General features: G+C 39.1%; 1 protein-coding gene across 1 annotated transcript in view; it reads left to right on the top strand.

The window, feature by feature from the left end:
• LOC124151459 (retinal guanylyl cyclase 2-like) overlaps positions 1-22,999 on the top strand; it is a 596,567-nt gene that overhangs the window by 293,225 nt on the left and 280,343 nt on the right. Inside the window, exon 12 of the mRNA XM_046523944.2 lies at positions 11,943-12,083. Coding sequence (XP_046379900.2) covers positions 11,943-12,083 — 141 coding nt within the window. The remainder of the gene's footprint in view (positions 1-11,942; positions 12,084-22,999) is intronic.

The following is a 22,999-nucleotide window of genomic DNA, read 5'->3' as shown; positions in this document are numbered from 1 at the left end:
TCCTAATTACCACAAATATTCAGCAATGTTTACCAAAACAGCACATGATTACTTGTACATTTAGAACAACTAACAAAGACATAATAATAGATGTTATAATAAAAACATATGGTTATGGTGTGAATAATATTCCGTATTTTAATAAGAATGTTTTTGTAATTTTTGTAATTGCTTCGATTATCCAGACCAAATATTGTGTTTGTGCTCTATGAAAGAAAGAGGGGCAAATATGTAATCGAGGCAAATACAAGGGACATCACTCTAAGTTGTTGATTACGCTCGGCAACGTAACATGAAACTTTACATACCTGTTGTAGTTTGTTTGTGGTCCCGGCAATGGTCTTAGGAAAGGGGTAAGTAGCCAGTTCTTGCAGGGATAACCACTGTCACCGAGAAGGTGACATCCGATGGGGACAACATTGCGCTCGAAAAGCTGGTAGAGCCCGCTGTTTGTCAACATGCGTGAATCGTGTGTCGATCCCGGCTACCGAGCAACAACATCAATGACTCTGTCGTCGCTGTCAAAAGCGATCTGCGTATTTATGCTATGATAATGATGTCGGTTTACGTATTCATTTTTGTTTACTGTTGGTGCCTGGATTTGTACGTGGGTTCCATCGATCACCCCGACAACTCCAGGAAAGTTCGCAATGTGATAAAAGTTTGTTTGGTGACGCCTAATGTCCCCGAGTTGCAGGGGGAAGCGGACAAACTGTTTCACAATCCTTTCAGATGACAAACAGGTGATACACTGATTTACAACTCTGGAAATGGTGGGCTGGGTGACACCTTGATCATCTGCATTACACAACTGAAACTTTCCCGTTGCAAAGTACCTTAATGTGATCAGCGTCTTTTGTATCTCGTCAAGTTCATGGTTACGGTTGGTTGCAGGCTCCACGTCAGCTGCTATTAAATTAGCTACGTACCTAATGCCATTTCCATCTAAACGGTATCGCCGTATCAACTCCTCATCGTTGTATTCAACAAGACTTTGTCTTCTTTGATGAAACGAACGACGACCTAGCGGTACGGCAGCCATTTTGTTTACTGACTTAAGTCAAACACCTTGTAGTTAAGCCTACCCCTACCCAGTCTTAAGATTTAAGTCAGAAATTGGTAAAACTTAAGCCTAAGTCGCTTCATGAATATGACTTAAGTAAAATCTTAAAACTTAAGTCAGAAAAGGTAAAAAACTTAGTTTTTTTCAAGACTTAAGTTTTTTTTCCGACTTAAGTTCTTTTATGAGTACCGCCCCTGACCAAGTTTCTTATCACCCGTATGTATACCAGAATTCACTGAAGGGGCATGGTGTAATTTTCTCTGTGCTTAATATTCAAAAAAAATTACCGAAATACTGAATCCGCTAGAGGGGGTGAGCATTATACTTTGGTGTGCACTTTACTCAAGAAAATACAGTAGGTACTTTAATCTTCACTGCTGAGGCCAAAGCTATTTCTGGTTCAGCTTATGACCTACCTAGGCTTCCTAGTCAATCCCTTCAAGTCCGAGACCACTCTGGTTCAAGACATACATCGGAGTGCATTTCCAACTACACATGGGATATCTATGTCCACCAGGGGATCAATTCATCAACACTATTACAATGATTCAATCCCTATCAATTCAACCCAGCAGGTCTAAAAGGTGGTGGATGTCTCTTCTAGGCAACCTAGCGTCTATACAGGATATGACCTTCAGAGGAAGGTTGATATTACATCCTCTACAGACATGGATCAACTCACTACGATCCCGCACCCTAGAGTTCAAGACTCAGTTACCTCTCAACTTATTACAGGACCTGCATGGGTGGACTCACAGAGAGCATGTGATGAGCGGCATTCCTCTGACTTCTCTGACGCCCGAACATCATCTATTTACAGACACGTCAGATTCGGGATTGGGAGCCCATATGGATGATCTTACGGTATGGAGAGAGGATCCTACATATCAACTGCAGGGAACTGAAGGCCATTTATTAACCATCGTGGCATGGAAAATAGGTCTCTCCCAATCGTCCATCCTCATTGCCACGGACAACACCACAGTAGTGGCATACATCCAGTTACAAGGAGGAACCAGATCCAGTTCTCTGATGATCCAGTTGCCGGATGGATGCGGGAAATATTCCAGGGAAGCTGAATATCCTTGCCCACAGCCTTTCCCGCCAGGGGAGTATAATGGCAACAAAATGACCTAACATCCCGAGATCTTTGCATGGATAACCAGGTTATGGGACATACCGCATCGAGATATCTTTGCCACCTGCCTGAACCATCAACTTCCGGTTTATGTCAGTCCAGTTCCCGATCCAATGGCTCACCAGGTCGATGCGCAATCGATGGATTGGACGGATCTATTCGCATACACATTCCCACCATGGTTTCTCCTAGGGAAGGTCATCCACAAGGTGGAGGAGACGGATTGCATGATAATCCTGATAGTACCAATCTGGCCCAGTAGAGCGTGGTTCCCAAAATTGTTAAGTCTATTAATGGAAGAGCCTCTCCAGTTACCTCTCCATTGAGATCTGTTACGACAGCCAAAGTCAAACATTTTCTTCAACAATCTGCCCAGTCTACATCTAACTGCCTGGAAGTTATCGAGCAAAAGATGCAGACATCCGGGTACTCTGGACTTGCCTCTGAAGCTGTGAGATCATGGAGACCTTCATCCTCCCTTATATATGACAACAGATGGGATAAGTTCATCCAGTGGAGAAGACGACAAGGGATTATAACTAATACAATATCCATCCCTATGGTAACAGACTTTCTACTACATCTACGTCAGGCCAATAAGTTCCGACATGGGACGATAGAAAGTTACTGATCGGCACTTCACTCTGTACTTCAACATGACAGACTCTCAATTGGAAACCATCTCATTCTAAACAGACAAATGAGATCCTTCCTACTTGAAGATGTTTGCACACCTGAATCTTCCCCAAGTGGAATCTATTTGTTATGTTATCGGCACTTTTGACAGAACCTTACAAGCCCCTGGCTAGCAAAAATCCACCTAACTAAAAAACATCAAGGAAAGCATCCTCCCTCCTAGCCTTGGCGACAGCAGCAAGAGTTTCAGAACTCCATGCTCTGGACTATTCTAGTCTCACACATGGTCAACATTGGACCTCAATCACTTTAAGATCGCTACCAGATTTTGTAGCCATAAATCAGTCTACAAATATGGGGAGGTTGGGCCATAAACACTATACCATTACCATTCCTGCCTTGGGGCAACAGTGGATCACCCAGACAGACTTCCCATCAGAGCTCTCAAATTCTACCTCTTGGCTACAGATCCACATAGATGCCATCGAAGGAGACTTTTCATATCCTGCAAGCCTCATTTCAACGATGACATCACCAAGGTTACAGTAACGGGCTGGCTTAAGTCTACTGTTGCAGCGAGTTATACGCAGGCACAGAATTCCAGTCCCCATCTTTGATCCTGCTCAGCTCATAAAATCAGAGCCCTAGCCATGAGTCTCGCTTCATGGACATCCATTTTGGTGGAACAAATGGTGTCTAGCTGACAGTGGGCCTCACAAAACACCTTCATCAGCTTTTACTTACGTAAGGTGCAGCCAGACCTAGAGGGCATATATTTGACACCGGCAGAATCAGATGGTGAGTACACCATTGATTATCCTGACATTTAGGTGTAGGATGGATTAGGAGCACCTTGAGTATCAACTGCTTCAAGAACTAGGTGCATGTGACGTCAGAGTCGGAAGAGATAGAAACCGAAAGTGACGTCATCACCGGAAATAGCAGTACAAGGTCCATCTAATCAGGAAATGATGTCTTTTGGTAGAAATTACCATAAGAGATGTCATTCTCCAATAAAAGGGAAGTGACATCAGAACCGGAAGTGAAGTCAAAACCTGAAGTGATGTCAGCACCGGAAATAGTGTCACATATCCATTTTAAACAGGAAATGACATCATTTGGTAGAATTAGACCAAAAATGACATCATTATTACTTACAAGATCAGCAAATATAACGGTATTTCTAGTAAAGCGCGTCATGTATTTGACTGATTCTTGATGCATTCTGCTTTTCAAGTACAGTGATTTTAATTTAATCGAGAATATGTCAAAATATGTTTCAAAGCGTAGTCGCTAGTTTGAAACTAGTATTGTGAAGCTTGAGAAAGCTGCCTTCTGGATGGCTCATGTCGATTTCTTGTCAGTCATTTCATTGGTTGGTCATAATTTGTGAAAGGTCTTTCTGACGTGACCTGTAATGGGATGTCCTCAGATCTTTGTTTAGCGGTAGCGAAAACTAAGATCTGATTTTAATGAGATTGGGAGTTTTAGAAATGTTTATTTTAGAATTTCCATTGAAGCTATTTTGACATGGGCTAAGAGAAATGTTGGGTCAGTTACCTGGTTTGGGACTATAACTTGTTAAAATGGGCGGGGGATATAGATTACTTCGTCGACTATACGCTTTTTATCCCCTGCCCAACGAAGTTGGCGGGGGATATAGAAACGGGCTTCGTCCGTCCGTCCGTCCGTCACGTTTCGTTTCGTATCCGGAGCATAACTTATAAACCGTTCAATATTTTTTCATCAAACTTTGCAGGTCTGTCAGGTACATAATGAACTGGTGCCTTTTGCTATTAAGAAATTTTAGAAATTTTTATTTTTTACGTTTCCATGGCAACAAGATGGACTTAGGTTCTGTGAGGGTAGGGTTCGTTTCCGGAGCATAACTCATAAACCATTCAATATTTTTTCATCACACTTTGCAGGTCTGTCAGGTACATGCTGAACTGGTGCCCTTTGCTATTGAGAAGTTTTAGAAATGTTTATTTTTTACGTTTCCATGGCAACAAGATGGACTTAGGTTCTGTGAGGGTAGGGTTCATTCCGGAGCATAACTCATAAACCATTCAATATTTTTTCATCAAACTTTGCAGGTCTGTCAGGTACATAATGAACTGGTGCCTTTTGCTATTGAGAAATTTTAGAAATATTTATTTTTTATGTTTCCATGGCAACAAGATGGACTTAGGTTCCAAACTCATCTTTTTTTTACAATTTCCATGACAAGTTCCACCTCGGTTAAAAAAGGTTAGGGTTTGTTTAGATTTAATTATGTCATAAATTCTGCAACAGGGGCGGGGGATATAGCCACGTTAGTGGCAAACTCTTGTTGTAGTTCATAGAGACATGACGAATTCAAACAAAATTTACATAGCAGTCACCCAATCTGATTGGCTGTCTGAGAGTGGAGAGCTGTGTCATCGCGTTTTGATTGGCTGGCTAAAAATAATTGATGGCACTATTTTCGGATCGGGGATTCCTGAGGTCGTCTAGTACAGGAAATCCCCATCTGTCAAAACATTACCGTAGTGACGATGTTTCCATCTCCGAAAGTTGGTGACTGAGAGTAAATTTGTGGGGAAGGAAGGTGTGTGATATGTGGAGATATATCAGAGAATTTCGACTTCCCAATGTACGAGATTCAGTTGCAGGAAGACGGTAACGGAAGCGAGATACCTCATCGATATTACAGGACCAGGTGAGCCACTCCGGTACATTCTTTACTGGGCGTTTTCAAGCTTAATAAAACAGCTAATGAAACAGTTAATTAAATCATGTAAAAAAACTGATGAAATAGTGAAACAAACCATATTGTTTTTGTTATTTTAAAAAAAAAATAACCATCAACCACATAAGAAATTTCACATCATAACAAAGTGTTGATCTTGAGCCGATCGATCAAAAACATATTTCATAGTTATATTAAAATAATCGAGACTTAAATTTCATATTTTAAGAAAATAAACACTCAAATCATTTGGATCTAAAACAATACTCAATTTTAATGCAGGAAACGATCAATCTTTGCCGGACGGACCGTGCATCTCACGACCAAGATGTTTTGCAACCACAGCAGTTGTTTCCCCTTTCAACAGGTGGAGTTTATCCAGATCAATATAATTTATTTTTTTTGGCCTTTAATTATATGGTGTGTTTTTTAACATGAAGATTTCAATTATTTAAACATACTATCTCAGGTCAATTAAGAAAATCATTTTTTTTAAAACAAAACATTACCACGTTTAACCTTGAATGTATTAAGTCTTACCTAGATATATGTAAACTCAAGAATGTAATATGTGTATTTATATTTTTGATATAGACAGGGGGATATGGCCATCAGTATATCTGTCTGTCCGTCCGTCTGTCCGTCTGTAATCATTGTTTGTCCAGAGCATATTTCCTAAACCGTACAACCTAGCTTCCCAAAACTTGGTACACTTACCAATCAGGCTCAGTAGTAGTGCCTTTTGCTATTTAGAGATTTTTAGAATTTTATATTTTTGTCGTTTTCATGGAAACATGATAAACTTAGGAAATTTGAGGGTAGTGCTCTTGTCCGGAGCATATTTCCTAAACCGTACAACCTAGCTTCCCAAAACTTTGTACACTTACCAATCAGGCTCAGTAGAAGTGCCTTTTGCTATTTAGAGATTTTTAGAATTTTATATTTTTGTCATTTCCATGGAAATATGATGAACTTAGGAAATTGGAGGGTAGTGCTCTTGTCCGGAGCATATTTCCTAAACCGTATAACCTAGCTTCCCAAAACTTGGTACACTTACCAATCAGGCTCAGTAGTAGTGCCTTTTGCTATTTAGAGATTTTTAGAATTTTTTATTTTTGTTGTTTCGATGGAAATATGATGAACTTAGGAAATTTGAGGGTAGTGCTCTTGTCCGGAGCATATTTCCTAAACCGTACAACCTAGCTTCCCAATACTTGGTACACTTACCAATCAGGCTCAGTAGAAGTGCCTTTTGCTATTTAGAGATTTTTAGAATTTTATATTTTTGTCATTTCCATGGAAATATGATGAACTTAGGAAATTGGAGGGTAGTGCTCTTGTCCGGAGCATATTTCCTAAACCGTATAACCTAGCTTCCCAAAACTTGGTACACTTACCAATCAGGCTCAGTAGTAGTGCCTTTTGCTATTTAGAGATTTTTAGAATTTTTTATTTTTGTTGTTTCGATGGAAATATGATGAACTTAGGAAATTTGAGGGTAGTGCTCTTGTCCGGAGCATATTTCCTAAACCGTACAACCTAGCTTCCCAAAACTTTGTACACTTACCAATCAGGCTCAGTAGAAGTGCCTTTTGCTATTTAGAGATTTTTAGAATTTTATATTTTTGTCATTTCCATGGAAATATGATGAACTTAGGAAATTGGAGGGTAGTGCTCTTGTCCGGAGCATATTTCCTAAACCGTATAACCTAGCTTCCCAAAACTTGGTACACTTACCAATCAGGCTCAGTAGTAGTGCCTTTTGCTATTTAGAGATTTTTAGAATTTTTTATTTTTGTTGTTTCGATGGAAATATGATGAACTTAGGAAATTTGAGGGTAGTGCTCTTGTCCGGAGCATATTTCCTAAACCGTACAACCTAGCTTCCCAATACTTGGTACACTTACCAATCAGGCTCAGTAGAAGTGCCTTTTGCTATTTAGAGATTTTTAGAATTTTATATTTTTGTCATTTCCATGGAAATATGATGAACTTAGGAAATTGGAGGGTAGTGCTCTTGTCCGGAGCATATTTCCTAAACCGTATAACCTAGCTTTCCAAAACTTGGTACACTTACCAATCAGGCTCAGTAGTAGTGCCTTTTGCTATTTAGAGATTTTTAGAATTTTTTATTTTTGTTGTTTCAATGGAAATATGATGAACTTAGGAAATTGGAGGGTAGTGCTCTTGTCCGGAGCATATTTCCTAAACCGTACAACCTAGCTTCCCAAAACTTGTTACACTTACCAATCAGGCTCAGTAGTGGTGCCTTTTGCTATTTAGAGATTTTTAGAATTTTTAATTTTTGTTGTTTCCATTGAAATATTATTAACTTAGGAAATTTGACGGTAGTGCTCTTGTCCGGAGCATATTTCCTAAACCGTATCACCTAGCTTCCCAAAACTTGGTACACTTAACAATCAGGCTCTGTAGAAGTGCCTTTTGCTATTTAGAGATTTTTAGAATTTTTTTATTTTTGTTGTTTCCATGGAAATATGATGAAATAACCAACAAGAGGTCGTCTTATAACATTTTACCATAAACCTCATTTCTTAACATTAGCAATGTCTAAGTTTAATTTTCATACTTTTTACAAAAAAATCATATGTGAACAGGTCACTAAAATATATATTTATTATGAGTCTTGTTTTCATGAAGATGAAAAGAAAATGTTAATTTTAAATTACCTATTATCAGTAAGTCTTAATTTCTAATCTGATGAAATAAGAAAAGAATAAAGTTTGGACGTAACTGTTGCAGTAAAATAACAATGTAACATTACAAGGGTATTAAAATGCAAATATTTGAATAACTATTGAAATGATACTTTATTGTTTACATATATCCTATGTATTTATGTTTCACACACAATAAAGTATTGTGCTTCTCAAATTCACATTGTTTCTTGTCATTCACAAATGTGGGGAAATTAGATAACTCATTTAGTGACATTTTTGGTGTTATGATGTTAAATATACTGAACAGCATTGAAAACACACCACCATGAAAATGGATGTATTTTTATCCGGGCTTATGTCATATGAAAATATATAAGTGAATCAGTAATATACGGCATTCTGGACGAAGCATGAAGAAGAACAGCTCGTCAAAACACATTCCTAAATTTTTTGTGAGCGACAACACCAAAACGCAACAAATTGCGTGCGCATCATGGAAAACGTGTTTTGTTTCACGGGAAGCATGCAGAATAGGGCTATAAAAGACGGACTTTTAAAAGCCTCATCACTTGTTGCTGCAGACGTAAAGGGTACTTACACAAGAAATGCCAAGATTAACAGCAGAGGAACATGAACGTGCCTTGGGCATGCTTCAAGTTGGTACGTCAAGTAGAGTCGTTGCACAACGGTTTCAATGCCATCATTCAACAGTCCTCAGGCTACAGCAGATACCAGCAGACAAGAACCACCAGAGATCGACCATGTCCGGGTCAACGTCGTGTTACTACACCACGTCAGGATTGCCATATTGTTCGTCGGCATCTTCGTGATCGTACACTTCTGGCTACCAGGACTGAAGCAACCATACAAGGCCGACGGGGTTGATCAGTGCTGACACCGTACATCGGCGTCTCCGCTCAGCTATGTGCCCGACGTCCATATGTTGGACCCATACTAACTGATCGACATCGAAATGAACATCTGCGTTGGGCCAAAAGGCATCGTCATTGGAGATTGCGGCAGTGGCATGGAAAGCTGACGGTCGACTGCGAGTGTGGCGTCGACGTGGAGAACGTTACCACAATGACTGCGTTGTACAGACAGATCGAAGAGGAGGGGGTAGGGAGTGTCATGGTGTGGGGCGGCATCAGTCATAACCATCGAACAGAGTTCCATGTTTGATGTGGAAGAGTTAATGCCCTTTACTACAGGAATAACATATTGGCAAATCTCGTCATCCCATTCTTTCATCAGCACCAGGTTATGCACACCTTCCAGCAAGATAATGCAAGAGCGCACACAGCACGTGTTTCAACACAGTATCTAAAGAACAATAATGTCCCTCTGCTTCCATGGCCAGCCCAGTCACCCACCTAACGCCAATTGAACATCTATGGGATTACCTGGGTCAACGCCTCTCACGTCGTCCGCAAGTACGGAACCTGAGAGAACTTGAAGATACACTATGTCAAGAGTGGAATGCTATCCCACAGAACACTATTCGCAGACTTATTCGATCAATGAGTGAGTGAGTGAGTGAGTTGGGTTTAACGCAGCTTTTAGCATTATTCCAGTTATATCACGGTGTGTCAGCTTAATGTGGGAGGAAAGCCCGAAGTGATGCAGATCTTAGACGTTTACCACTTCGGTGAAACCCACGAGCACGGGTATGGTGCTGACAAACCTAGAAACATAATCGGGGCGAACCGGGATTCGAACCCACAATCACAGGTTTCTGGCGTGCGCAAGGGATGCAACTCTGCACAGCGAATCGTGGCGCCTTAGACGACTGGGCCCTCCGTGCCCCCATTCGATCAATGAAAAGACGTTGCATGGCCTGTGTTGCTGCCAATGGCGGACATACCAGATATTGACTTTTCATTTTAACCCTATGTGTCTTCCTCACACTGATGACGTAATGTAATTACTGTGTGGTATTCCTGTTTCCTTTGTCGTCTTTCTTAATAATCTGTCTATGTCTGTTTTACTTAAAATTGATCATTGCTCAAGTTGTTTATGTAATATTTCAAGATTTATTGCTGGTGCGTTTTCAATGCTGTTCAGTATATTATATTCAAAAGAAAAATTGTCCACTGAATAAGTTAATTTTTTTATATACTAAAAACACATGTGCTCACCATGTTCAGGGCCAAAAAAAAAAAAAAAGATGACATGAAATAATCATCATTTTACAAATTAAATTATTCACTGTAAAATTAGTTTTAAAGAGGAAAATTCGTTCAAAAATATTACAATCCATTGATGGACTTGAGAAGATTTACCTAGCAGTAATCAGCTGATCAGTTGCCTGAGTTGTTATTTATCATCTTCCCGAGGCAAGTGAGTTAACTGACTATAAAAGTCCAGTTTCCACCCTTGCCGAACAAGGCTGGTATTATGGAGTTAGAATTTGGCTGGACTAACGAGTCTATGCGTAGTCCAATCAAAATCGTGCAATGAAATCGAATCCGGTTTGTAAACTGTCACGCAGATTTCGGTCAATTGCAAGATTTGCAAAGCATGTGAACCGCCAACTCGTTGTCAACAGATATTTTCCAAACATTTTCATGTTTTTAATAAAGGTACTCGCGTGATTTGATGCACTTCGCGATGTTAGACCTGTTTTATCACAACATAGATCTTGATTATCGATCAGATCGTCTTGACTTGGGCGCCACCGTTTTGTTTGAAACAAATGCCAGTGAAGGAATCTGATTGGTCCATAGGAAAGGCTTAGAAGGGACATAATTCGTAATAACCACTGGTGGCGCTACGATTAAGCACAGGAATTCCAGCCAAGTTCGGCAAGGGTGGAAACAGGACTTTTATAGTCAGTTAACTCTCTTGCCTCGGGAAGATGTTATTTATAGAATCTTGCCTGATCAATCCTGCTGACAGTTCCTTGGGCCCTTGTTTTTCGTTAACAATATTTCACTAAGACAATATTTAATTTCCTCTCAATTGGGTTTATTACATTTGTTTCTAGCGGACAAATAAACGAATAGCGTATTTACATACACTAAAAAGGTGGGCCTATTTAGTGTTGCGCATTGAGAATGATAGTCACGGCGAGACAAATGCAAATAAAGTTATGGGCCGAGTAATCCAAAACAATTAACAGATATCAAATCACATCACATTATTCTCAAAACGTTACTCCCATCAGCTTTTAATAGTTAACAAAAAACATAACATGAATGCTAACAAGTGGCTTGCCTGTCACGGGAAAACTCAAGTGGATTGTCTTCGCTAGATCCTTTTTACCTGTTTATGGTGCAGTTGTCTTACTGAGCATATTCTAAAACCAGGCTGGGGGGAATCCCGAGTTGTTACTAAACACTGGAAATCTTCAACTACGAGCTCGACTTTTTATTGGGTATTGTTATGGGAGAAAAAGGATTAACCACTGTGTTCGGTTGTTACCAAAAAATCTACACACTCGTGATTAATCTGCCACAATTAGAACTCGGCAAAGCCTCATTCTAATCGTGACAGATTAATCACTCGTGTGTAGATTTTTCGGTAACAACCGAACACAGTGGTTAATCCTCTATATAAACAAGCTTTCCTATCTCCAGTTGATTGTCATGGGCCGATCAGGTAATTTAGTAGAAAATAGAGCCTAATCTTTAAATACCCTCTACTATTCTCTCTCTTACCAATGCCTCTCCCTTACCAATGCCTCTTTAATTTCAGAAAGGCCAACATTGTTGACACCATGTTTCACATGCTGGAAAAATATTCCAATGACTTGGAAGAAATTGTAGCAGAGAGAACAACCCAGCTGGAAGAGGAGAAGAAAAAAACTGATCAACTTTTGTTCAGGATGTTACCTCCGTGAGTATCAAGCATAAAAAATCGAAAACATTAACTATTAGTTTTATCTTTGAACTTATTGGTTAGAATTAGAAGGTTAATTGATAACTCTTGTCTGGTCACATTTTACCATTTCAAACCATGGATAATTGTCATGAAACTTAAGGACCAAACAAGTTTTCAAAATTTTGATTTAATATCTGTGTCTCTAGTATAAGAGTTGCACCAGGATGATGTACCCTGAACCTTCCCCATATCCTCTTGTACATTCAATATTGTGCTCTTCTCGTTTGTTGTTTTGACAAACTTTTTAATATACTGACCTGATTTCAGGCTTTAGAATTGATAGTTGTTCCTACAAGCATTTGTTATACTATAAAATCATGAACGCATGGGGTTTCTTTACATGTGCCTTGATCTCTTACAGTGTCATTGACGTGAAATATGAGTGTTGTAAGGCTAAAAAATGCACTGCCGCATCATCAGCCACACATTTCGTTTTTATTCCCATTTTAAAAAAAAAAATCCTGAAATATTCTCAAACACACGACCCCTTCAGTGAAATACTACAATATTTAAAAACAATGCAATCCAATATAATGTGCAGTTATTTCCCTTTTCATGTGCACTGCTTTACTGCGCATCTCGTGTGTTATGGTCATGGCGGCAATAGGAGTTTATGTGCTTGTTTTGCTGTTTGCTAATTTGGTCAATAAAAACATGAAATTTGCGATAAAAAATCACAAGACATGATGATTTACAAATTCAATGGTATTTGTGTACTGTATGCGGGACAATGTTTAATACACAGTAGTTAAGATTTACAATTACATGTGTATTTGTGTCGTAAATAAGCGGGAAATCGATGCTAATTTATATACCCTGTCCATAAAGCGACTCCGAATGAAGCACATCACCGGTGCGTACAAAATCACTTCATTTGCAATAAAAAACGTGCTTGTCTTCCACAGAAAAAAAGACATTGTATCCCTTCAGTGAAATGAACACATTATAACAATTAAACTTGGTCAATACAAGTTTGAGATAAGACATCCAAGACATGATGATTTACCCATTAAATTGTATTTCCTGTTCTATTAGGTTATTGTTTTTTTATGCAGAGATTAAGATACCCTGTGTCTTTTCTTGTAAACTAAGCCGGAAGTAGCAATCAGCTGTTTCTTGTAATCTACCGGTGATTTGGTCAAAGCTGATCGCTATTGCTGGATATTTTTTCGTATGGTAGAATTTGACCAATCACCATCGATGCTCCCGCACCCGCGATTGCGAAAACTTTATGTTGACATACAATTGTCAAACTACAACAAATATGACTTTCAGCAATTCATTGTACGGCATTTATGATATATATATATATCTATTCTCTATCACTAAAGTAAGTTTCAAGGCGTCAATAGCGGTAATATGACCATGGTTGCTGTAAATAACATCTTCCGATCACTTCACATACGATTTCGCCGAAATGAATTGAAACAATATTGAATGAAATGTTAAATAAAATTGATAAAACAGATTACAAACATAAGTCCAGATATATTATGAACTCTTTTTACAACCAGACAGTGTAATTACATGATTAAATTGCATACTTCAGTACGGATTCAAGTGCTCAGAGCTATTGCCGGTGAACCAATTTATTTTTTTTCAGCCTAATGCTGAGAAAAGTTACCTGGTATACTAGTAAATATTCAGTGAAACACATTTATGGGAGTAGATTTGCAAGGATGATTAAACCCTGTATCATTAAAGCAGACCTCTTCAACCCTGTGTATAAGAACACACACACACACACACTCCCCCATCCCCTTGAAAGTCTCCTAATTCTTGTTATGACATATAGATTTGGATTGTAACTAGTTTGTACACAACAACAACACACACAAAAAAAGCTGCCTGCCCGCACAATATTTTCAAAAGCTGTTGCCGGAGAACCAATATTTTTTTCAGCCTAATGCTGAAATGAGAAATGTTACCTGGTATACTAATAAATATTCAGTGAAACATTTATGGGAGTAGATTTGCAAGGATGAGTAAACCCTGTATCATTAAAGCAGACTTCTCTGGGCACACTATATTTTAAATATTCCTAGATAGTCATCATGTCATGCCCCGTGGGGACTTGGGGTAAAATGGAATGTCTCCTCAGCAACCCATTGCTGGTCATCAGAGGGGGGAAACCTGTTTGCCGTGGGTTGCGCCCCTGTGTCGGTGGAGGATGGGAGTCTGGTGGTTGAGGGCACTGGAGTCATGCCCTGAGTGTGGAAAGCATGAATACTGACACATATATGATAACACATGTGTTCTCATACTGAGCATTAATGTAAAAAGTGCTATCGTCAATTTTGCCTTGAGCCCTGTGCCAGAAGGTGGTGGCTTATGGGCCAATTTGGTTTTATCAATGCCCTTGTTCAGTTTGCAGTCGAGGGCCGAACCAGCCTGACTTTTTATCAGAAACAGTTTCCTGTGTTGATATTGCTTGAGTAACACATCTCTTGTTTGTTAACTGCTGGTTAGATTATTTAGAGTAAAGAAAAACACGCTTCTTGACTGGACGCTGTTTACTCAACAATCATACAAGGGAGGCTACTCTGTGCACTCTAGATATACCGCTACATCTCCCCTCTATAAGATAAAACTGTTACCTTTGAATTCGATCATCAATGTTGGGAGATATAGGGCCAACACACATCATTTGAACATGAAATAAACATCATCAATAAATCATTCAAATTATCAAAATATAGAGTCTTTTTATCTTTGAAATATTGATACCTGAAATAAAAGAATGTTCGTATCCCAACTTGAAAATGTCAACACAATATCACTGATGCCTTTTCCAATGAAGCATTATGCTGAGTCACTGAACACTAACTCAAATAACAATGTTCAACTATGAACTTATAATAAGTGAATTGAACACATGGATCACTGTCCTCCTAGTCTTTGTCTGGACTTGGCACTCTGTTGAGGTAGGCTGTTGAGGTCTTGACAGTTCAGATCTTGATTGTTGAGGTCTTGACTGTTCAGATCTTGATTGTTGAGGTCTTGACTGTTCAGATCTTGATTGTTAAGGTCTTGACTGTTCAGATCTTGATTGTTGAGGTCTTGACTGTTCAGATCTTGATTGTTGAAGTCTTGACTGTTCAGATCTTGATTGTTGAGGTCTTGACTGTTCAGATCTTGATTGTTAAGGTCTTGACTGTTGAGGTCTTGACTGTTCAGATCTTGATTGTTGAGGTCTTGACTGTTCAGATCTTGATTGTTAAGGTCTTGACTGTTCAGATCTTGATTGTTGAGGTCTTGACTGTTCAGATCTTGATTGTTGAGGTCTTGACTGTTCAGATCTTGATTGTTAAGGTCTTGACTGTTCAGATCTTGATTGTTGAGGTCTTGACTGTTCAGATCTTGATTGTTGAGGTCTTGACTGTTCAGATCTTGATTGTTAAGGTCTTGACTGTTCAGATCTTGATTGTTGAGGTCTTGACTGTTCAGATCTTGATTGTTGAGGTCTTGACTGTTCAGATCTTGATTGTTGAGGTCTTGACTGTTCAGATCTTGATTGTTGAGGTCTTGACTGTTCAGATCTTGATTGTTAAGGTGGTGACTGCTGAGGTCTTGACTGTTCAGATCTTGATTGTTGAGGTCTTGACTGTTCAGATCTTGATTGTTGAGGTCTTGACTGTTCAGATCTTGATTGTTGAGGTCTTGACTGTTGTACAGGAACTGATGAATGTTTTGGTTCTGTTGGACGATGTGCAATTTGATCATGATGAACATATGGTTGAAAGTCAAGTGATTTTGGACCTGTACTGTCGCCTGTACTGTGCACCTTCTTCTGTTTCAACTTGGTATGATCTGATACCAACTTTGTTTCTGACCGTAGCAGTGGTCCATTCCTTTCTTCCTCCAAAAGGCTTGAGAACAACTGTATCAACAGTTTGTAGACCTGGTAGTGGCTTCACATGTTGTCTTTCTCTGACTAAGTTTCTTGGATCCTGACTTAGCAGTTTTAGGCACAAGCTGCTTGGACGACATACTGATCAAAGTATGTGTTCTACTGAACAAACTTCCTATTTGTTCAGAAGGAGTGTTCCTCCAAGTGTGAGTTTGATTTTACGCCGCAATATCACAGCGGGGGGACACCCGAAATGGGCTTCACACATTGTATCCATGTCGAGAATCGAACCCAGGTCTTCGGCGTGACAAGCGAACGCTTTAACCACTAGGCTACCCGACCGCCCCCCTCCAATCAAGAAGAGCAAGATTTGGATCTGTACCTGCTTTCTTGAGTTTTCCGCTTTTCCATTCGACTGAGGATAATGGGGAGAACTAGTCGTGTGCTTGAAGTCATAGTTCTTTGAGAACTGAGCAAAGGCTTTGGAACCAAATGGAGGTCCATTGTCTGAAACAACTTCAGTTGGAATGCCATGTGGTGAGAAGTGTTATTTGAGCAACTTGATGACTGTTGAAGCAATTTTGTTGAACAGTCGACCCACTTCAAAGAAATCAGAATAATAATCTGTTGTGATGAGGTAATCTTTTCTCTCGATCTCAAACAAGTCCGTGCCAACCTTTTTCCCATGGACGCCTAGGTTGATCATGGTTGATCAAAGGTTCTTTCTGTTGATGATGCGACGGCAATCTCATGAAATGTATTTGATGACACTTGAATGTACTGAACCATATTTATTGATTCAATATCAATTTCCATTTCAGAACGTTCATAGATGGACATGACTCTCTAATCATCCTGACTTTGATGCTAAGATTTCTGTGGCAGATAAGCTCGACTCAGTGTACCTGCCAAGACCATCAGTGTACCCTTCTTGTTGAGTACCTCAAAGTCGTATCTCTCTAAGCGTAGCATCATCCTTTGGAGTCGTTTAGGAGCACCGAGTAGACTTTTTTTCATGATAGTCTCTAGCGGTTTGTGGTCTGATTCCACAAGAACATGTCTCCCATACACATAGTTGTCAAACTTCTCCATGCCAAACATGATAGCCAGAAGCTCTTTTTTCAATTTGAGCGTAATTGATCTCAGTCTCTGTAAGAGCTCTTGATGCATACAAGACTGGTTGGTTGTTCTGAAGAGGGCACGCTCTAAGACATCACTCAGAAGCGTCACATTGAACAACTGTATCCAATTCTGGATTGAAGTATTTCAGGACAGGTGGTGAGGACAAGATCTGCTTCACTTCATTTAAAGCTTTAGTGTGAATGCCATCAGTCCACTTGAAAGCAACATCAGCTTTGAGCAGCTCTCTGAATGGTGCAGTTGCTTCCGACAGTTGTGGTGCAAATCTCTGGACAAAGTTAGTAAGTCATTATTATTTCTAATAAAGATTTAACAAACCAGTCATCCACTCTCATAATGTGGGAAGCTGTTTCTCTTGTCTTTTTTTAATCTCATAATGATCGTTATATGTTGCCCATCAACAACGAAGCACCATTTTGTGAATCGGTGTATAATGAACCCATGAGAAAATATATCAGCTAGAGCGAAGACTCGCAGTTTGAATGCAGCACTGTAAGCATGGCGTTTTCGTTTCAAACTCATGATGAGAATGTCAGTCAGTAAAAATATACCAACTTTTATACCCCCCTTTATACCACTATTGTATGTTAATCCAATTGAATTAAATTAACTATGAACACATTGAATGACCATCACTTACTCACAGGCTTCTCCTGTTTATTAAACTAATCTCTCGAAAACAAAGGAATTAAGCCCCTACTCCCAACACGATCGCTAAGCACCAACAACTTGAAAGTGTTTGTGTAAACAACATATGAATACCAATCAGCCCGTTATTACCAGTGCTCATTTCCTTGTGGACCGTGTTGCTTTTTAAAAAACAGGAAGCAATCACAGTGGTCACCGTTTGTGACGTCACAGGAAACAGCTGATCACATGTTTTTGCAAATGGCGAACGGAATAACTCGCCATTACAGTTGTTTATTTGCCTCTTTCAAAAAAGGTAGATACTTGTTCACTATCAATTTATGAACTTTGCAAAACGTACGTAATAGCTATTGGCGATTTCATCTGTGGATTATATATTATAGCTGTGGATTACATATATTGTTACATGTAAAGATTGTGGAGTTTATGAAGAAGAACGATAAACTTTGAACATTCAATTGAAAACTTATTATCGGAAGTAGTAACATGCATAACATTTTTTTAATAATGACAACATTGGTGTATAATAATAACTTTATTGATAATTTATAACAATAAACAATAATAAACTTTCGGGAACTTGTAATATATCGGACCGTCATTCAGGCGATGTTTCTGAAAAATACTATCATGAAAGTGTATCCCGTGGATAAGCAGACCCCTTTCTACAGAATCTTTTTTCTGGTCCTCAAAATTCGGCTTATCTGTGGACATATACGGTAAGTAGAATACCTCAGTTTTCTTCAGCTTCATTTTCTGAAAGTTCAAATTGATGCTTTTTGACCTGCATCTTTCAAACACAGCTTTCAGATAAGAGTCATCCATAGTGTCTCCTGATCCATACACTATGATATCATCATGTATAGCTTTGGCACCATGAAGACCTTCAAGCGATTTGTTGAGTCTTCTCTGGAACTCCTCAGGCGCCGGTGATATTCCAAATGGCATCCTGATCCATCTATAGTGACCACATGGAGTATCAAAAGTCGTGAGGTAGCTACTATCCTCATCCAAACAGATATGCCAAAAGCCATTTTTGACATCAACCACTGTGAACACTTTGGCATTTGAGGTTACACAAACCAAATGTTTTCCCATAGACTTCTATAGTAATGTATTTTTTTTTAAATAACTAAGCATTCAACAACTATTACCTGTACGTGTACAGTTTGGCCTTAGAGCAGCAATAAAACCCAAAAAAATAACTAGCTTTGCCAGCTCCTTTTCCGAGTACATGAAGCTAATCACACCTCCCCCAGTTTCGCACCAAATGTCACCTACTTGAAAATAGCTGTGGTCACATTCAGCATAAATCATCATGTTGAAAAAGACAGTACTAAATATAAAAAAACATGATCAGTTTTAATAACTGGATGGATGTACATTTAAAAGCCATAAAAATCTTACGCAATATCCTTCAATCACAGCCTGCAGATATCTCTCGATCTGCACTGAAGGCTCCCTACGAAAACCGCACTGTCCAAACTGGTTCTTATTTGGTGTAGTAGAACCTTGAATGTTCAGGAAGGACATCCTCGATTGTTGGCATGGGATAGTGGTTCCTTTTCAAGGCTTTGTTAAGAGGCTGTGGATCTAGGCACACACTAAGACGACCACTAGGTTTCATGACGACCACCATAGCAGATATCCAATCAGTTGGTACATCAACCTTTTTGATGACCCCGATCTTCTCCAACCTGCTAATTTCAGTTTTGTGCTTTGGCTTGATAGACAAAGGTACCTTTTGATGTGGTGTCTTGACTGGCGAGACTTTTGGATCTATTTCGAGCATTAGTGATCCATCAAGCTTGCCTTCCCCATTGAAGATATCAGAGAAGTCTTCAAGTAGACCATCGCCTGACACAGATAGGATGTTCTCAACATTGACAGTGATAAGATTCATTTCTTGTATGGCTTGAGATCCTAGAACTGGTCTCACTTCATCTTTCACAATGATAAACTTGAGCTGATATTTATCATTAGTCTTGGGATTCTTGACCCACAGTTTCTTCCTGCCAACTGTTTTCATTTCTGAATTGTTGTACATCACCAGTGGAGTGTCATATTTATTCAGTTCATCAGTTCTGTTGACATAGAGGGAGTTATACAGTGACTGTGACATAGCATTGATGGTTGCTCCACAATCAAGCTGAAACTTGATCATCTTCTTGTGAACAGTCATATGAGCAAATAGTCTCTTCTGGGGACTGCCATTCACCATGGAGACAGATTCTAAAACATTCAAAGCATACTCATTTGACTCACTGTCATAGTCATCAGCATCCACCAGAACTGACATTCTGTCTCTGTTTACTTTGACGTTTTGACCTTGATTTTTTACTGTTCAGCTTGCACTTCAGTTCAAAATGATTCACTCCCTTGCAATAAGAGCATGTCTTACCAACGGCTGGACACATGTCTCTATCTCTTCATTGTGATCTACCATAATATCTGCAGTCAGAAATTTCATCCCGTTGTAGACTTGCTTTTGATTTTGACTGTTCATTTCTCACAGGTTTCCTAGGAGGCCCTTTCTTGTGAGTTTCACCACTGACATGTGAAACTTGTTCACTCTTCATTGACTTGAGCTGTTGATCTGTTGTTTCACAAGCTCTGCATATTGATATACACCTCTCCAGATTCAAATCAGAAGTCTGTAATAACTTCTTCCTGGTACTGTTATTGAAATTCCGATGACAATTCTGTCTTTGATTAGAGAATTTATCAAAGTTCTATAATTGCAGGACTTGGCCAATGAACGAAGAGCAGCGACAAATGCATCGATGGTTTCACCATTCTCTTGGTCTCTCTTGTTGAACAGATAGCGTTCATATGTCTTATTTGTAGCACCAACACAAAATGATTCAAATTTCTGCACAACAATATCAATGTCAGTTTTGGCTTCTTCATATTCAAATTGGAAACCATCAAAAACTTCAAGTGCATCCGAACCAATTGCAGTTAACAATGTTGCTGTTCTAAGTCCTATGTTTTCATTCACAAGTCTCTGTGCAATCTCGTAGTTATCCCAACCACGCTTGAATCTCTTCCAATTCGACGCTAAATTCCCCTTTAATTCAAGTTTAGGGGGCAATGGAATTGCAGAAGGCATATAAATTCTCTGCGGTGCATCTTCTTCACCTTCAGCCATAGTTTATTTCAGTTCTGTACTTGCTTGTATTAAAATATTGCTAAAGAGCCTCAGCAAGTCTAGATTTGAAAATCAAACAGATTACTAATTGAAATTCACATTTGACAATCGTGAAAGCATCAAAACCGGTCAGTAATGGCAAATATTGATCATAATTTGCACACAAAGTCACATAATTCACAGATTTATCTTCAAAATGAGATAAAACTTCATGAAAATTACTGCAAAAAAGTGAATCACGTGTAGCGGCCCACGCTGTTTTGAATTTAACAGTATTTCGATTGAATACTTGCTTTAGTGATTACTTGTTGACTGCATGCTTAATTTCTACAATTGAGAAATTCTTTGGGTTGATTTTGATTCCGCTCTGACACCATGTTATGTTTGTTAACTGCTGGTTAGAGATTATTTAGAGTAAAGAGAAACACGCTTCTCGACTGGAAACTGTTTACTCAACAATCATACAAGGGAGGCAACTCTGTGCGCTCTAGATATACCGCAACACTCTGTAGCTTTGGTGTTGCAGGATGGCTTGCTCTGCACGGTCCTTGTGGAAACTCCATGGTGGATGGGGAGCAGAGATGCCAACTAATATACTTACACCGTGTTTCAAATCATCTGGTTCTATTAAAACAAATAAACGTTGTCATGTCAATTCTAAATTGTCTGATGAAGAAGAAACATCAAAATTCCTGATTCTTGGCCACGATTTATTGTCGTCGCATCTGCTGATGGCAATCCAGACAAACTAAATCCTTTTGCCATCTCGAAAGGTATTCAAAGTGTGTGTGGTGAGGTATCCCAGGCCTCAAAGTTGAAACTAAAATGGTCGCCAATGCGAACTAAATTTCCATTTGTCTACTGTCTCAAATTCAGAGGTAGCCAAATGACTACCTTCAAAATATCTTGTGGCGACTTAATTCTATGGCTACACATATGTAGACACAAAAATAAACATGTCTGCTACTAATTGTACTCGCAAATAATTCCTCCTAACGTCAACAATGAACCGAAATGCTTAAATATTAATGTAATTAGTATTTTATTCTAGTTGATAGTTTTTTTTGATAAGCAAGGATATACCTATATAATCTAGAAACATAAATTGCATCATTGTTCGAGTCACAAATAACAAAACTCAACAGTTTCCACTAATATACAATTCCAAGACTAATGCTGTGACTTGTACATATAATAGTTATTTGAGAAAAGATAATTTCAAATGCCTTTGGCTACCTGCAATATTGGCTTGACGTCTTGATTTTACCACTGGCTACATGGAAAAAAATATTTGTAGCCATATGGCTACTTGGTAAAAATTTATACTTAGCGGCCTGTATCCAATGTTACACATCTTTGTTTTGGTTCCATCCTTGTCATGTTCCCGAGGCAAGAGAGTTAACTGACTATAAAAGTCCAGTTTCCACCCTTTCAGAACTAGGCTAGTATAATTGAGTTATATTTTGGCTGGGCTAATGAGTCTATACATAGTCCAATCAAAACTGCGCAATGAACTCAAAATCCAGTTCGTAAACTGTCGTGCAGATTTCGATCGATTGCAGGATTTGCAAAGCATGAGCACTGCCAACTCATTGTCAACAGATATTTTCCAAATCTTTTCATGTTTTTAATCAAGGTGCTAGCGTGATTTGATGCACTTTGCGATGTAGATCTTGATAATCAATCAGATCGTCTTGACCGGGCGCCGCCATTTTGTTTGAAACAAATGCAAGTGTTACGAGAGGTGAAATATGATTGGTCCATAGGAGATGCTTGGAAGGGACATAACATAACCACTAGTGGCACTTGGATCGAGCCCAGGAATTCCAGCCTAGTTCGGCACAGGTGCAAACTGGACTTTTAAAGTCAGTTAACTCTCTTGCCTCGGGAAGATGATCCTTGTGGAATGTGCACAACAGTCTGTTAATCTGCTGGATCTACCACAGTTTGTTAACAGACAGGTTGTTGTTTCTGTGCAGAGGACATTGAATTCTACCAGAGGCATTGTCACAGACCGTGCAGTGCTCGCTGTCATATGACAGAAGAAGAGATTGTTGCTGAAATGAAACATCAAGGGGTCAC

Source organism: Haliotis rufescens, unplaced genomic scaffold, assembly GCF_023055435.1.
Source record: "Haliotis rufescens isolate VD_foot unplaced genomic scaffold, xgHalRufe1.0.p SCAF_9, whole genome shotgun sequence".
Lineage (NCBI taxonomy): Eukaryota > Metazoa > Mollusca > Gastropoda > Lepetellida > Haliotidae > Haliotis > Haliotis rufescens.
Note: the sequence above shows the minus strand (reverse complement) of the source record. Positions and strands in the feature narration are given on the sequence as shown.